At 41.2% G+C, this 17,564-nt stretch overlaps 1 protein-coding gene across 1 annotated transcript in view; it reads right to left on the bottom strand.

Moving 5' to 3' along the window:
- DPP4 (dipeptidyl peptidase 4) overlaps positions 1–17,050 on the bottom strand; it is a 40,134-nt gene extending 23,084 nt beyond the window's left edge. The window contains exons 1-10 of the mRNA XM_063161996.1: positions 16,936–17,050; positions 16,777–16,861; positions 8,716–8,805; positions 8,063–8,157; positions 7,866–7,940; positions 5,857–5,909; positions 5,689–5,761; positions 4,404–4,524; positions 3,836–3,996; positions 1,926–2,029 (exon numbers count right to left, since the gene is read on the bottom strand). Coding sequence (XP_063018066.1) covers positions 1,926–2,029; positions 3,836–3,996; positions 4,404–4,524; positions 5,689–5,761; positions 5,857–5,909; positions 7,866–7,940; positions 8,063–8,157; positions 8,716–8,805; positions 16,777–16,861; positions 16,936–16,941 — 863 coding nt within the window. The 5' untranslated portion in view covers positions 16,942–17,050. The remainder of the gene's footprint in view (positions 1–1,925; positions 2,030–3,835; positions 3,997–4,403; positions 4,525–5,688; positions 5,762–5,856; positions 5,910–7,865; positions 7,941–8,062; positions 8,158–8,715; positions 8,806–16,776; positions 16,862–16,935) is intronic.
- Positions 17,051–17,564: the final 514 nt, after the last annotated feature.

Raw genomic sequence — 17,564 nt, forward strand, 5'->3', positions numbered from 1 at the left:
TACTCTACTTAGAAGTCAGCTTAATCTAGGATACATAATTTCAGACAAGAAGGATCCATTCCCTTCATCTTCCTGCTGGCCAACAGGAACCCCCTGTATCCATGGTGCCAAAACCAGTGTTTAAATGCTGGATGGATTTCATGCTGGTCATTCAAGCAGAGTGTCAGGTTTCAAGTACCATCACATGGCAAAGCACTGCCATTCCAGATTCTGGCAGTTTTTCTTGACAAATAAAACTCTTGCTCTGCAACATAAGTGAGCTGTGCCCCCTTCATACGTAGGGGTAAAATTGGTGCTCATCCAAGCTCTGGATAGTGCTGTAGCAGGCAACCATTTGCTGAGGCACTGCCCTTCAACATCCCCAACTAGGCAGGTGGAGTGAGGTATGCCACCAACTCAAACCCAGTTTTGCTCAAACTTTAGCTCCTTGGAAGTAAAAGTAGAATTCTCCATCACAAAAACTAACCTTTCCTGTCATACAGTGGTGTACATATGAATACAACGTAAATATTCAATACTTTGTGCTTCCAACAAAAAAACCCATCCAACAGCAGCACTGCACATTGCTCGCCTTTTCCTACTTGTATACTTTGCTCTTGCAAAGTTCCCCAAAACTTGTTCTGGCCACCTCAGCTTTTGCAGGACACATAAGGTGAGACTTTACCATTATTTGGATCAGCCACTAGGAGAAGGAGTGAATTTTGATCCTTGAACTCATAATTCAGGATTTATATTTGCATTAATCCTGACTAACAGAGTGGAAAATCAATTTTTAAATGGATGGATTCCATGTAACTCACACCTCTGTTAGCCAGATGGGTGCGAGGCTGGAAGGTAGCTGATGGTTATTCTCCTCACATCAACTTCCATAAGGTATTAACGAAAATTTAAAAAGCCCTCTAAGACAGCAAAGATCTTAACCAGTACTGAGCAAAATGTAAAGGGCTGTTAATTCTGAGGCACTGGAATACTGGAGAAAACAAGGCACGACAGCTATCTAACATGCAGCTATGGCAGTGTGACTGCAAGGGAAGTATAAAGAACAACATATTCATAAGAACTTGCATCTCTGTTAACACATGGATGTTACACTGTGGTGAGGCTGAAATGAAAGAGCACTGATTTTCCAGTTATAGGCCCCCACGTATAAAATGCCAGTTTTATGCATAAGCTAACAGACCTTTGTTTTTTTCTGGTTTATCAGTAAAACCTGTGCTTTCATACCCATCATGTTTGTAAGTGCAAACCTCTAAAACATTTCCACAATACTGTTAAAAAGAAAAAAAACAAACCCCAAGATTTGGGATAGCAAATTGTGTGCATGCACTTTAAATTGATGTAGCTGCTCTTCACAAAATACATTTATATCATGTTGTGCATTTCCAGTGGCATTTTGAGGAATACAATTTTCCATTTACTCTGAGAGGTGCTGATTTTCACCATCTTCCCAAAGAAAACAAACATTTTAAGTATAAATCTGAAGACAACCACGATACCTTGCCTTAGCAAGGAGTCTGCTTCCAATGAAATCAAATCTTCACTTACCATTAAGGTTTTGTTTTGTTGTTTTTTTTTTTTTCTCCAGTGAACAGAAATACATATATTATAATTTGATTATACGAAAACTTGCTCATATTAAAGTTGTACTGTGAAATGACTTCACCATAGTTAGACTCCACTGAATGTGATGAGCCAAGAACTTGTCACATTCTGAATATAACATACATGGAATATGCCATCTATATATAATCACTAGGAGGATAATCTCTGTGCAGATTTTCTCTGGTAAATCTTGTTGCTACCAGAGCCACATTACACGGAAAAACTGCCATATACACTGAATACAGGGAGGTCACATATAAAAGCTCCTCCTCTCCCATCAAAAGAAACAATCGCATATCAAATATTTAACCTAAATGTCTCACCTTGATTTTATTTCTGCAGGTGGAAAAATTTCAACAGACTTGAAAGTTGGAAGTGATGTGGTATCCACAATAAAGAACCGTACAGTTGGATTTGTAGCTCCCGCCTAAAAATAAAATTTTTCATTGTATTTTTGAAGAGAGAATATTCTTTGTGAAGCATTTGAAATTATAGATGAATAAGTCACTACAGACAGAAAGGTAAAACAAACCAACTGCAAACATGTGAGAAGACAAGTTCCTAAATGCAGTTTTATGACTGGTACATAAATTATCCTTTGTATTTTTCACACAGAAGTGTTGGTTATTGGTTTCTAGATTAGAAAGACTACTACATTTAGAAACAATGGGATTGCTGTATTTGACCAGATCTCATCCAACACACCACACACAGTACCTAGAGAGAATCAAATCCATTGCTAACACACAGGAAAATGCTTCTCCATGGAAGCAGCACCTTACATGAACTAATCATATCACAGCTGCCTGTATCACAACCAAAGCTGTGACTGCAGCATGCACTGCACTATCTCTGGTGTAATGCTGCTGACAGCAAAAGAGCTCTGTCAGCAAGGGCTGCTTCTCTTGTGGTTACCCAGCCAAGTCCTTGTGGTGACAGCTAGGTAGCTAAACTTGATCCACCTCCAGAAGTCAGCAATATTCCAAACAAAAGGGGTTTGTAATAAAGTGTGTAATTTAGATTGGCAATTCATTCTACACCTTTGTCTCTTCTCAGGGGCCATGCTCAGGACTGCAGCTGTCAGTGACCCTTCTGGGGGAGGCTCCACGGGCACAGGCCATGTGCTCCAGGACCTTGGGGAAGGGTAGGGAGTGACCATGGCTGCTGCAGAGAAAGCTGAGCTGGGCATAAAGAGGGCAATTTCTCCACCAGACAGCTGTACCAGATAAGCAATAGCTGGCTGTATCATCTGCCCTGCCCCATTATCAAGACTGAAAATATCTTCCTGGGATGGCCAGATCATCATGGCAGGGCATGCTGATGCCTTAAGCCAACACAGAGTATAAAATACCAAGGGTGAACAGAAAGAGCTAAAATGATGGACTTGAGAGGATTTCAACCCATCTATTCCTTCCCAGCAATGGGGATGCCCAGCAGTGTGCTGATGAGTGTATTATGGAGGCCAGCTATGAGAACATGCTTGTATTGACACTCAGCAGGGTAGTGCAATTGTTGTACTCTAACTGTAATTTGTACTTGCTGTATGTCTTAAGTGCATTGCTTAGATAAATCAAAATCCTGTATAACACCAAATAAAAGGTAAATCCTGTATTAAATACGAAATCCTCCCCACATGGAGCACATGAATGAGCACTCTGCACTCTGACTCTCATCCCATTCAGCCCAGTGCCAACTGTGCCATGAGCAGCGGGCATAAAGTCATGTGGAGAGGAGGGGGAAGGAGGAGGAGCTCCTTGCACTAAAGCTTTCACTCTCACAGCTAAAACTGGAAGAGCTTAAGGTGTGGGCAAAGAAACTCCTTTAGCAGATTCCTCCTCTTCCTCTCAATACAGGAAACTGAAAATGCTAGATTAGCTGTAGAAAATTCCATTATCAATACCATGCACAACACTAAGCTAATGTACATCTGCCTAATGCCTTGTACCGACTTAGCTCCCTGAGAGATTTTTTATCTCAACATCTACTCACTACCTCTAAATTTTATAGTGAAACAACAAAACCTTAAATCATACTTTTTTCCCTCCCTCTTTTTTCTTTCCCCTGGAGATAATAAAATACTTTAACATTGCCAGATGCTGTTGACTTCAGAAAGAGTAATCACAGCAAGCTGTTGAGGAGAGACAGACAATATTTTCATTAGCAGGAACTGATTAAATGAGACTACTCTCTTAATGAAACTGCAGAACAAACATGTTTAATAAATAACACAGACCTTGGGATATGGGATTTTAATGGTCTTTGGATACTGCAAGGTGTCTTCAGAATAAAAGGAATACTCTATAACAGGGACTTCTGTATCATTAAAGGATGCATATGCCAAAAAATTGCCATTTGGAGACCACCACAGAGCAGAATGGGTGCCAAACATTTCCTCTGAAAGAGATGCAAATGTATTTAAGTTATAATTGATAAGTCGGCTCTTCTATCCTAGGTGCTGTTCTCATTAGTCTTTAATAGCATTTTTTAAAATTGAAGTTCAGATACTAAAATGCAGACTGTTTGTTAGGGTTCTGAAATGAGACATTAGATCAATGTTTATCATCTATCATGTGAAGCTAATTCACAGTAAAATTTCCAGTGACACAATGCTAACTAGGCAAACTCATATATATTCTTAGATCACACTAGCCAGGCATTAAGCCCAGGTAAGAATGCATGCTCTTTTAAAATACAGAGTTTGATTAATTTGAATTTTTCAGTGGTAAGGAATGAGATAACAATTACAATAAACCAAAATTTTTACATAATAATGGAAAGTAAAACTTGCTTGATGTAGTTACCTTCATAAACCCAGTCTGGTATTCCATTGAAAATTTTATTTTCTTCTCCATTTTTAGTGATTTGCACTGCTTCTTCTGTTGGTGAAGCTTTTACATAAACATTATTATTCCAAACATATGCCTGCAAAACATCATTGTGATAACAATTACTACTACAGTAAATCTTACTTCTTTTCTTTATTTCGTCTACAGGGCAATTTACAACAGATGACAAAAAACATCTTTAAAAGCTGCATTTCACCAAACAGCCTTGATACTTAACAAACTTGGAATTACTAATACAAATCAGGGTGAGCAGTATAACTTCAGGCCAAGATGCAAAAAACCCAATCAAATATGAAAAGTGATATGAATACTCTATATTGACTTTTGAAAATCTTGCAATTCATTTTCTCCCAAATACAAACTCATTTTCCTTCATCAGGAGTTTTCCACTAATTTTTCTTTCAAAGAAAACTACCAGGGCTTTGGTAAAACATTCACTGGGGTCTCAGGGCTGCCAATAGTTCTGCAAAGCTGGTACATTTCTTCAGCAGCACTCAGAACTCCAGTTTTTGGCACCTCCTGCCTCTCTAATCACCCCTGGTTCTCATCCATAATAACTGAACAACACAGTTTTATTCCAGAATTTTGCTCCAAGATGCAGAAACTCTTTTTTCATCTTCCTTTGCTTCAGTTGCTGGTCTTTATAATTGACATACAAATTCACTAAGCAATAAGAATAAATGAACATCACATTGTCCTGTGGCAGTCTAACACACAACAGAAAGAAGGCACAAGCCTTGCAAATGTGGTGGTTGGCACCATTGACATGGACTGAAGAGGAGAGGATGAAGAAAACAACAGTGGGAAAGAGTACAAGATAGATTTTAATCCTATAATCCCATTACATGCATCCATCAAGTAAAACTTCATCAATTTTTGTGTAATTAGGAGATAAAAATCACAGAGTGACGATTAAATAGACAGTTGTAATGCTGCTGTCTTTGAAAAGGATGAGCTACTGTCTGCAACTGTGAAAACACAAAGTTCCTGTGCATTTGTGAATTTCATGACTGCTGGGGCTACTAGTTATGTTCAGGAATGCATTTTCATCAAAGAACAAAAGAAAACACACAGAGGAACTTTGGAGTCTTTCCAGCAACAGCAGTCAATTTAGAGACTAGTTCAGCTACTTAACCTAGCAGCAGGAAAGTACCAAAACTCCAAGGGTACAGACAACACGAGCTTCCATGTCATGTGTAGGAAAATTACTCTATATAAAGTTTTATTTTTCTTTACTAACCAGCTTATGACCAACAGGTGACCAGGATATATACTGTGTATCATTAGGTAGTAGTCCATCATCTAAGATAGAACTGGAAAAACAAAAACAAATGCAGCCAAGAGAAATCAGTGAAATGACATTTTGAATGAATGTTAAAACAACATTTTATGTGCAAAAATTACTGACCTGTTACCGAAATCATAGATGTGATATGAAGCTGTAAAGGAATGCCTCCACAACTGCAAAAGAATTATTTTAATAGTAAAGAAAATAAATTTCCCCGGGTTTCACATCTCTTGCAGCTTGAATTCCCCCTAAAGCTCTCCTTGTGATTTTTATTAAGATATTTAATATTATTTTTATTAAGATTAGAGATATTTTTATTAAGATTAGAGAGAACACAATGAACATCCAAGGGTAACAGATCCCTACCAGGTTTAAGGAAAAACTAAAGAATTTCCACTCTTCTGGGGTCATCACTTAAATACTCTGACTGAGGCCATTGACTGATTAATGACAGAGCTACAGATGCCATAGATGCTGCAGATTTTCAGAAACCCTTGTAGCTACATGGCAGACTATCATCAGTGTGCAGTTAACCCTCCTCCTTGTGCTTTACTGGCTCATTTCCTGTTTCCTGTCTCATTTTTCATGTTGTATTATTTAACTTGGCATCTCATTTTATAATAGCTCTCACAAGTCCCAGCAGTACGTCTGCAGCATTTCCTCCAGTACCAGGGTGACCTATTCCCATTCATACTGTCACAGAAATAAAACCCTTTGAGTAATCTGCCTCTTGAAATCTGTATCGCTCTGTGGGCACTTAACTGAGAGAAGGATGATGATGATGATAATGCACACACATTTAAACATGTTCACTACGTGGGGCTGGAGAGGTTTGATTCAGCCCACAGCACTGACATATTGCAATAATGCTCCCTTCTAAGAGGGTTCTTGGATATTTGTATGAAGATATAAACCAACAACTTAGTACTACACAGCCAGATGGCTATTACATAACAAGTGTCTACATCCTCATGATTCATTTTGTTACTCTCTTTCTTTGCAATAAAGATTAATAATAACACAACTTTCAATCACACTGTTATATAAAGGTTAAATATCTTGCTTCAGCATTAAAAAAAAATTAACTCTTATGAATGCAACAAGTAAATACTACAGAGCAATAAATTACAAGTAGGGTGGCTGGTAAAATATTAGGCAATTTGTGGCCTTTAATGATGAGTGAAGAGCGAAATAATTCTGAACAATTCAGAAAAACAAAAGCTAGGAGGCTTAGGAGGATCCAGCATAGAAGCTAAAACTGAAAAAAATTGATGCCGGAGTGCACAGACTGCATCTGGCACAGCTCAAGAACCACTCTGGGACTGCAAGGCCCGGGCATGTAGACAGTGTTCAGTGACACAGTGCTCAAGTATTTGCACAAGTTAGCACTGAACTTTTTACAAACAGAACAGGCACCTCTCTAGAAAAAGGAAAGAACAACAAAGTCAGTGGTTTCTCAGCGCACAAACTGCACAGTGAATGATCACCACCATTAGGCTTCTCAATTGGCACCCAGAGCCAGGTTTTCGTGCCACCTGGCATAAATGTGGGCCGACCTCTGTTGCGCGGCTCAGCACCGTGCCAGGATGAGGCATTCTGCTGCAGGCTTTTCATGTGCTCGCTGACAGGAGGCAACAGGGACACACAAGCCCACTCCAAGCACAAGCCTCCTTTGAAGCACATGCAGATTTTCATTCACCTCAGTTTTAAACTCTTACCTCCTATCACCACAATGTAACAACCACATATATATATAGCACACATATACAAGCAGATGTATACCAGCATATCTACTCATCACTTCTCCTTACCCACACAACTCCTGGGACAGCCATGCCTATCTACTCTCCTAGATTGTCTTCCCAGATAAACCATCCAGCCTTGTTCTCCTTGCAATAACTCTACACCAAATTATTATCCAGATGATTTTTCCCTCGGGCAGTCAGCTCTTCTGCCAAGCTCACAGATAACACCAGTCTATTCTCCTCCTGCCTACTCAACTTGACTGTTCCCTTACATTCATCACATTCATCCATTCTCCTGCATTTCCCTCACATTCTCTCAGCCTCTCAGTTGTTCCCAAACCTTTATTTTCCAGTTTCATCCTCAGTTGTAAAGTGCACTTGTACCTTTGTATAGCTGTATTGCAGAAGAGCAAACTTTAGGTCAGGAGACAATATAACAGTGCTTGCCTGGTACTTATCCTGTCAACAAAGGAAGGGCAAAAGAAACACATTAAGCACTGATTCCAAAGACAACACAGAACAAAATATGAAATCCAATACCTTTCCCAATGTCTGCATATATTACATATAAGTCAACATACTAAAGTTGTATTTGCCAGGATTAATGTGGATGTTCCATTCTCAGCACTGATACACAGGATGTTCCCATTATCTGTTTTGTGAAGATACTGATTTCCTAAAAGCACAAGAGAGATGACAACCAAAAGTAAGTAAAATGCTCATCAGTTACTTCCATTTGCCCTTTATGCTTTTAAGCAGAAAATAAATCCCCAAAATCTGCTTAATGCTGTGTTTCTCCATTCTATAACAAAAGGATGCCTATAGCACAAGAATGTTCACAAAATGTAGTTGTGGAGCCCACAGCATCCACCTCCCAGCATCCCTTTCCCTTGGGGCAATACTAGGCATACTCAGAAGGAAGAGCAGCCTGCATCTCCCTGCTCTCTGGCAGCTGACACACCTCAGAGGGCACCATGCTTCTACCCTAAAGCACAGGAGTAAGTACGCTCTTTTAGCAGTAGGAGATTATCACTTGCCATGAACATGAGCACGTTTCTAAGGGAAACAAGGAATCAACCCTTTGAGCTACGTGCTGTTCTATAATGGCACAATTAAATAATTTGACTTTTTTTCAGAATACAGAAGTCACCTCAGCATGAGATGACTGCCGGTCGTACATCGCTGAAGGTGGCACATTTTCTTGACATTCAAGTTGTATGTATAAATGAATTACCTGAAATCCACTCCAAATTATGTGTTTTGTACTTATAGTCATTGTTCACGTAATTCTGTAGAGTGTACGTTTTTCCTGAAGGGGTCTCTTCTGAAAGAAACAGATAGAAGAGAGATTCTGATTTGTGCTGCAAATTGTTCCACCCCAGCTTCTTAACCTGGCTACTGAGTGGATTTTTGTTGCTGGTTATTAAAGCGTTTTAGCTAACCATCTCTAAAGTAGTAGCAGTGGGAAGGCAATAAAACTTTATTGCAAGGTAAATTCAGCAAGCATAAAATAAAGGAGCGTCAGCAAGGTCACTCAACAAACTCATGGAAATGAAAATACCTTTCTGACAGTGAAAAAAATTACCAGAAGACCTCTGGTTCTCTTACCTCAGCAAACATGTACTCCTCAAAAGCTGAAAAGAAGTGATCTTTGTCCTTTCTCCCCACGCTCACTCTAGGAAGTTCACTGCAAAGCCCCAGTTGCTAATAGTTGCAATTGTGAATCATTTGCTAATCCTTAAGCTCAAATTTCAGAAATGTCTCAAATAAAACAAAACCTAAAAGTCTGAGAAGCAGTAAAATATTCAGGGAAGGTCAAATAAAAAAAAAGTAAAATAAAAACCACTTCCTGATAAAATTATGATGAAATTATTGATTAAATATTTATCCCTCTTTTGATGCGATTTTCATCAAGGTATCTTTAAGTTCATGTTAACATTATGATTTTGATGGGAGAATTAAAGCCAAGTAACTGCCCTAGTCTGAAAAGACCAAGTGAAACTTTGAATCTAGTTAAGCTAATGAGTTTGGTAATCAGCTTCAGCTGCAGTCAGCTTGTATGTAAAGTATTTCTTTCTTACTGCCTGCAGTGCACAAGCTACTTTTTCCAAAGTATGACAAGTAGTAACAACAACAACAACTCATTCTGTGAGTCTTTGGGATTCTTTTCTTCCAAAAACAAACACTACAGATTTTAAATTCAGGTGTGCGATTCTCTCCCTGCATCCTCCCTTTTTTTTTAATGGAAACCTAAAATCTACCTTCATCTACCTGCATATACCCTTTTACCTACAGGGTCCAGAAGGGAAGGAATTTTAATTTCAATTGGCTAAATCAAAAGACTAGAAAAAAAGCAACTGATAAAAACAGTCAAGTACAGATGTGGTGACTGATCAGCCAAGGTGCTAATCTGCCCCATCAATTCTGAGGCCCCAGTCTTTTGGATACTTTTAAACACACTGCCTTCACTTTCCTTATGCTGCAGAAAGAAAAGACACCAAAGTCCTTGGGGACACACACACAGAGAAAAACACCCCACAACAGTTTCTGCAGGTTCTGTTCCTGCAGGTTGGATACCTGTAACATCTGGAACAGCACATGAAGATATTTATATCAGCTATTACAGCTTTACTCTCATTTCCAAACAATATAAACTGTATATATAGCACAGACTGTACAACTACCACTGCAAGAGAGGTAACAAACAATGATTTTAGCCTAAAATGCTCAGAAAAGGTTAAAAAATGCTTGCCCCATTCCGTTTGAAATGTGACTCCTTAAAAAAAATTACTAGGCTGGATTTATTGCTCTTGAAGTTTCTGTGAGAATATTAATTTCTCAGGTTATTTATTTAACTGAATATTTAATTTGATGGATAATGAACAAGTGGTTATTTAATATTCATACACAGTTGTCTACTTGGGAATATGACTTCTTCCTAATCGAGAAAGTGTCATTTTCAATCAGAGGGGCTTCAGAAAGCAACAAACTCTCTCTTGGAAAAGGAGAAGCAATTTAAGACAGGTGGCTGATGAACAGGTTTAGGGATTTTTCCAAACTGATGAATGTTTTTCTCCCTGGTGACATACATATTTTGCTAAGGTCTCATTACTAAAAATCAGGACACTATTAAGATTTGTTGGCTATGTATAAAATTAAAATTTCATTTTCTGTCAACACCTTCCACATAGTATCTGAATATGAAAACACACGCCAAGCTGTAAGGGTACAGTCATAGAAGTTCTAGTGGAAGCATTTTCTTTATCTATAAGGTAGGCCACTACCAGTATATTCTTACTTATCCACTTTGTGCCACTGACCAAAGATACTCAACATACATTGAATTCCAAATTTTTGTTCTTATTGCTCAGATTCCATTTGAAAAGAAAGGTCAAACAGGATTATTTTGACAGAATAAATCAATTGCTGACATTCAAGAGCATTTTATTGGCTTTGAAGATGGTATACAGGTCAATGGATGTTTATATTTTAGCAAAACTGCTTCTTTCACTCTTAGGCTCCTCAGAGAGGCTGCATTTTCTTGTTATTTTTCTTTTTCAACAATTCCACATACAGACTTATTTTTCTAAACTCCAAATTATTAGCTTCCAATGCTCAGTACTGGGGCCAGTTCTGTTTAATAATCCTTATCCATCCATGGATGAGGGGATTGAGTTCATCCTCCTCAAGTAGGCAACAACACCAAGTTGGGCAGGAATGTAGCTCTGCTGGAGGGCAGGAGGGCTCTGCAGAGGGATCTGGACGGGCTGGATTGATGGGCTGAGGCCAAGTGCCTGAGGTTCAGCAAGTGCCAGATCCTACACCGGGGTTACAACAGCCCCAGGAAGAGCCACAGGCTGGGCAGAGTGGCTGGAGAGCTGCCCAGCAGAAAAGGACCCGGGGGTGCTGTCAGCACCAGGCTGAACGTGAGCCAGGGTGTGCCCAGGGGGCCAAGAAGTCCAGCAGCATCCTGGCCTGGATCTGCAATAACGTGGCAGCAGGAACAGGACTGTGATTGTGCCCTTGTACCTGGCACAGGTGAGGCCACACCTCGAGTGCTCTGTCCAGTTCCGGGCCCCTCAATCCCAGCCAGACCTGGAGGTGCTGGAATAGGTCCAGAGAAGGGGAATGGAGGTGGTGATGGGTCTGCAGTACAAGTCCTGTGAGGGTGGCTGAGGGAGCTGGGAGTGTTCAGCCTGGAGAAGAGGAGGCTCAGGGGGAATGGTATTGCTTTCTACAGCTACCTGAGAGGAGGCTGTGGGCAGGTGGGGGGCAGGCTCTTCTCCCAGGCAGATAGTGACTGGACAAGAGGAAATAGCCTGCAGCTGTGCCAGAGAAGGTTCAGGTTGGACATCAGGAAGAATTCTTTCACTGAAAATGTTGTTAAGCATTGGAAAGGAGTGCCCAGGAAAGTGGGGGAGTCACCATCCCTGATAATGTTTAAGAGATGACAGGATGTGCTATGGTTTAGCTGATAAAGTGATGTTCAGTCAAAGGTTGGACTTGATGATCTTGGAGGTTTTTCCCAATCTTAATGATTCTGTGATTCATCTCTACCCTGGTCTGACTCCTGACAGTACACTGGTATTTCCACTGTCATAATGATATACTAGGAATAGTTACATCATAATACCCCTGCTACAACAGTAAAACTGTAACTGCAAAAAACTTCTGCAATGAAGTCTCTCAACTGTTTACATAAGCAGTACTCATACAAAGTTGATAAACAATTCTGTTTGAATTTTGAAATTTCCTATCAACATGCCACCCTCTCTTAAGAGAAAAATTGAGTTGGTTTCTGTAGGTGTGAGGTGTTGACATTGTTTAACCCAAGTTGGCAACTAAGTACCACTCGTTTCCTTCCTCCCTCGCCCTCAGTGGAGATGGGGAGGAGAATCAGGAAAAGATAAACCCATAGGTTGAGGTAAGAACAGTTAATGATTGAAATAAAAATAAATACAATACTCCTAATAATAGTAATAATATTTGTAATGAAAAGGAGAGCAAGAGGAATAAAACCCAGGAAAGACAACTGATGCAAAATACAATTTGCTCACCACCCACTGACCAATGTCCAGCCTGTCCAGGCAGCAATGGGCACCTGGCAGCCAATGCCCCAGTTTATGTGAGCATGACACTCTGTGTTATGAAATACTCCTTTGGCCAGACTGGGTCAGCTCTCCTGGCCATGCTCCCTCCCAGCTCCTTGGACACTTCTTTTCTGGCAGAGCCTGGGAAATGGGTGTCTATGATTTAAGGGTAAGCACTACTTAGAACAGCCAAAAAACATCAGTGTGTTATCCACATTATTCTCATACTGAATCCAAAACAGTACTGGACTAGCTACCAGGAGAAAATACCTGATTCCCAGCCAAAACCAGGACAGGTGTAAAGCAAACCAGAAGTTAAAAATTGTGTAAGGTTTATGGTATGACATATTGCCATACCAAAATGGAACCATGTTGAGAAATTACTTTTGGCATATGTTTTGATTATTCTCCAGTGTCAAGGCACATTTTCCTAATTTCCATGTGTAATTAAAAAAAAAAAAAAAAGGGGGCAAGAAATGAACGGACTTTAAACCATGGTAAACAATAAAAGCAGCAATATTGGAAGCTTAACTGCATGTTCACCACTACCAAGAGAGACAGGAAAAACCACATACAGGGAAAGACAAGTGCAAGCATGATGTTCAGTAATAACAAGAAAGGGATAGAGAAATTATTAAAAAAAGAAAAGGTGAATGGTTATTGCCCTTTTAAAGTGAAGGCAGAAGAGCAAGAATGATCTGCAATCAAAGCATGTAATTTAGGAGCAGCAGGAGAGATGCAAGGGAATCCTGGCTGATTCAGTGGTCAGAAAAGTAAGAGACATTTCAGGCTAGTTTTTCCAAATCTGCTGTTTCCCCATTTCTCTTCCAACCTGTAAAAGAGTACTCTAATTCTTCCCCCCAGTTACTATGTGACAGTTAGAGACCTGATTTCCAGCAAAACAAAAGTAGGTAAAAACTACTGTGCTGGCTCAGGCCAAAGGCTCACTTAATCCAGAATTCTATCCAATACCCAGGGGCTGATACAGGACATTCAGGAAAGACCACCACCAAATGTGAGTGCTGTGACACCTCCTGAAGCAGTTCATCCAAAAGCTACTCCATGGGGCTGCAGAGAGCTCCCTGGAGGGATTTAATCATTAACTTGGTAAATCATACCTCTGGAATCTCTGTCAAATTTATCCCATCTCATGCAAAGCAAGGAAATAACAGCAGAAGTGCTCTATAAATAGCAATCTACTGTTGATAAAGGGGTTTTATATTGTATTACTCAACATTTGAATGAGGGTAGATAACTGAGTTAAATGACAGGCACAGAAGTCAAGGACACATGTCCATTCCCTATCTTTTCACACTCACACAGAACACTCAGGCACCTTAAGGTCATTAACTTCTCCAGGACCTGCTGTGCTCTTCCAGCCTCTCCTAGGCACACTTCTATCAAAAGACCACCAAAGCTTCTCATTTAGTGAATATCCCACCCTTAGAGAATTACAGCTGTGAGTGAAGAAACCTGGTTTGTGGACAGACTGCTTTCTGGGACCCTCCCTCTAAGGCTGCCTATGACTTGCTCATGGCAGCAGAATAATAGCAAATACTGCACTGTCTCCTTGCTGCTCCCAGCACTGCCTGCTCATCCTCCCACCCCTGGTGCTCCTGCCCAGCTGCAACAGGACCTGCAGTCAGAGAAGTGGTAAATATAGACATGGGATGTTTCAACCTGCCTTTTGCATGGAAGGTTATAGAAGAAAAAAAAAAAACAACTGTGAGAAGTGTAAGCAAATTGGTGAATCATGAACAAACAGACCAAATATGTTTTTATAAAATACTCATGCTTTAAGGGTAACAACTTGTTGCTGTAGTCACCTGTTGGATAGTTCCTCAAAGCACGACAATGCTTTGATCAACAGACTTCAAATACAAACCCCAACACTGTTTTGAAATTAAACTGTTTGATGAAAGTAGCCCCATGTGGTTATTAAACATAAAATGAAGTGTCAAAATAGGCAGTGGGCCTAAATGAAATATAGAATTTTGTACAGAGTTCTGTCAGCAGACCCTCCAGGTAAATGGCTGTACCTCAAATTAGGGAGCTACTCCACAGATTTCAGTCGTCTCTATTTGTCCATGCTAAGTGTCTGCAAGAAAAAAAGCAGAAGTTCTCCTTGCAAGGCCTACAGGCCAGCCAAAAAGCCAGAACTCTGCTGGAGAGGCAAAATTCCACTGCACTGGAGACCACTTCCCCAACTATTTATGTGCTGCACAAATACTAAGCTTATGAAATGAAAATACATTGAGAAGCATGGCAGGGAAAACAGCTGCAGACCAAAGGTAAGAAGTTCAAACTCAAAATTATCTATGTATATTAATAACTGTCATATTCACTTCCTGTACAATGCTTGAACCACTGGGATGAAATGAAAACTATTTGACTGCAATTACAGGGCTTTTTATCAGAGCAGACTTTGATTTCACATAGTCGCAGTCACATGAGCTGCTCCTTCCCAAAGCAGTTTTACCACTTTTCATTTTTTACTCAATCACTTGCATGGGCCAAGAGGCATCCCTAGCTACTCATGTCCTGCGGTTGTTCACTAAAGCCATATAATTAAAGTAGTGATTAATTGCCCTAACCTATAAATTACTACTTTATGAGTACACCACCTGTACACTCTCAGCTAACAGGAAACATCTGTTTAGCACCCTTCAGTCAAAAATTCAAAAGAACTCTGCCATTCCCAAACTACAATGGTCACAGTTGCTCAGATGTTACTGCTGGCCTGATTTGTGAAGAGACAGGAATTCAAGTTTTTGAACTGGGACCACTCCATCTCAATCCTTATTTTACCCAGAGGGACTTAAGGAACCACCTGGGTGTGTTCTCCATGCCTTAATTTGAACCAACAGTAAGAAGTCTGACACACTGTTCTACTCTTTTATAACCAAAGGAAACAAGCCAAAGCTGACAGCATGGTGGTATTCTGTGTATTGTAGAACAGAAATGCCTCTTTGAAGTAAAATTAATTTACTATGTAACTGAATGACTGATCTTGAATTGCAGCCACTTCTAGAGGAAAAGAACTCCTATGCTACAACTCATGAAAGAAGAAAACCCACTTTATTTACAGAAAGACATAGCATTGGCATCAAGATAGACAAGTACGAACTCTTCAGCAGAGTTCAGGCCTGCATACTGAATTCTTTCACTAGGTGTTACGCCTGCACACATCCATCTGATAAGTTATCAAGACCCTTTCTCTTGCTCTTCCCCACTTGTGAAATTCAGAGTATTTTTTGTCACCTCAAAAATCTGCTTTTTTTTGAGATAAGTGGCGAAAAGCTGCCCAAAAATAAGAGAAAACAGACTCAGCATCCACTGATGGAAGTTTCAGCCTAGAAGGCATGTAATTCAGATATCTGGACTTAGAAAATCCAGTTCTGAATGACTGTGATATTGACATTAATATTAATAGAGCTGAACTGCAAAACAGTTTAATGTAAATCATGCCACAGGAGCACCAGTGACACAAGCTCCACCTCTTTAACCAACACAACAAAACTCCCCAACTTTGTGCACACATAAGCAATTTCCAAGCACATCGTCAAGATCCACTTACACATCTTCACTTTTTTTGGGGTGCACTTCTCAGACCTGGGTTAGTCTAGAAACCTTTCCTCAGAGCGTGCTGTGCTGTTATACACATCCCGACTGCTCAGCTGTTAATCACAGGAACACAAAACGAGAGCAGCTCCGTCCTAGCAGCTGAAAGCAGGGCACTGCTTGATCAGGATTTAATGCTGTTTCACATTAACCTCCAGAGCGACAAGGGCCACCTGGAAAGTGCTAACTGGTCAGAGTCCAAAAACTCATTCAGAACCTTTCTGTACTTTTCTGACCTCTGTAACTGTGCTGTTTATATAATTTCACTCAGCGGTGTTAACAAAAGTTGTGCAAACAAAGCAAATGAGAGGGAATATAATCTTTTCAATACACTCTAGAAAAATCAGTAATTGTCAATTTACTGCTGGTTCGAGAGCCTTAGGCGACAATAAGAACAGAAACTGGTGAAAACGACAATGCTTCTGATTATTATCAACAAACAAGAAAATTAAGAGACTTGTTAATTGTCCCGGCGCCCCCCACCCTCTCAGGTGAGACGGCCGTACCTCCCGGGTTCCCGGACCCCGTTCCCCGAGGCAGAAACTTTCCGCAGAACTTTCCCTCCCCGCTGCCGGCGCACTTACGGCGGGTGAGCAGCACCAGGGGCACGGTGATCACCACCACAACCACGGCGACCGCCAGGATCCCCAGCAGCCACTTGAGGAAGCTCTGCAAGACAAGTCCCGTCAGCCGCCGGCGGCGCAGGCCCTGCCCGCGCTGCCGCCCCCCGCGCCCTCACCCACCGGCATCGCGGAGCGGATCCGATCACAGCCGATCAGAGCCGATCAGAGCCGATCAGAGCCGATCACAGCCGATCGGAGCCGGGCGGGGCGGGCGCAGCTCCGCGCTGAGCCGAGCCGAGCCGAGCGCGCTGTGGCTCCGCAGCCCCCGCGCTGCCCGCGGGGCTCCGCTCCTGAGCGGCGCCTGGGCGGGGGCTGGGGGCGGCCGGTGGGGAGCGGCGGCGCTGGGGGTTGTGCAAGATGCCGGCTCCGCGCTGGCTCCGCCGTGGGAGCGGCGCTGTCCCCGAGCGCTCGCGGTGACGCCGCTGGACGCGGCAGGAGAGGCTCGGGACGGCGCGGGGAGTTCTGTCGGAAATCAGATAACGCCCCGGGAGTGCGATGCCTTCAAACGCTGGTGGAAAACTCCCAGTGTTTTGATAACGCCAGCATTTCTTGTTAAGTTTCTGCTCTTTGAACTTCTTTTTCTGGCAGTCATGAAAAAACAGATAAAATTGCAGGAAGGGCTTATATTTATAGTTTTTTGGCACTGGAGGTAGATGTGTAAGTCTGCTAAGTGGGTCTTTAAATTAAAATCAGAAAATGGAAATATAGGACAAAAGTTTAAAATTTAGTGGTGAAGATGACCCTTGTTT

Source organism: Melospiza melodia, chromosome 8, assembly GCF_035770615.1.
Source record: "Melospiza melodia melodia isolate bMelMel2 chromosome 8, bMelMel2.pri, whole genome shotgun sequence".
In the NCBI taxonomy this organism is placed as follows: Eukaryota; Metazoa; Chordata; class Aves; order Passeriformes; family Passerellidae; genus Melospiza; species Melospiza melodia.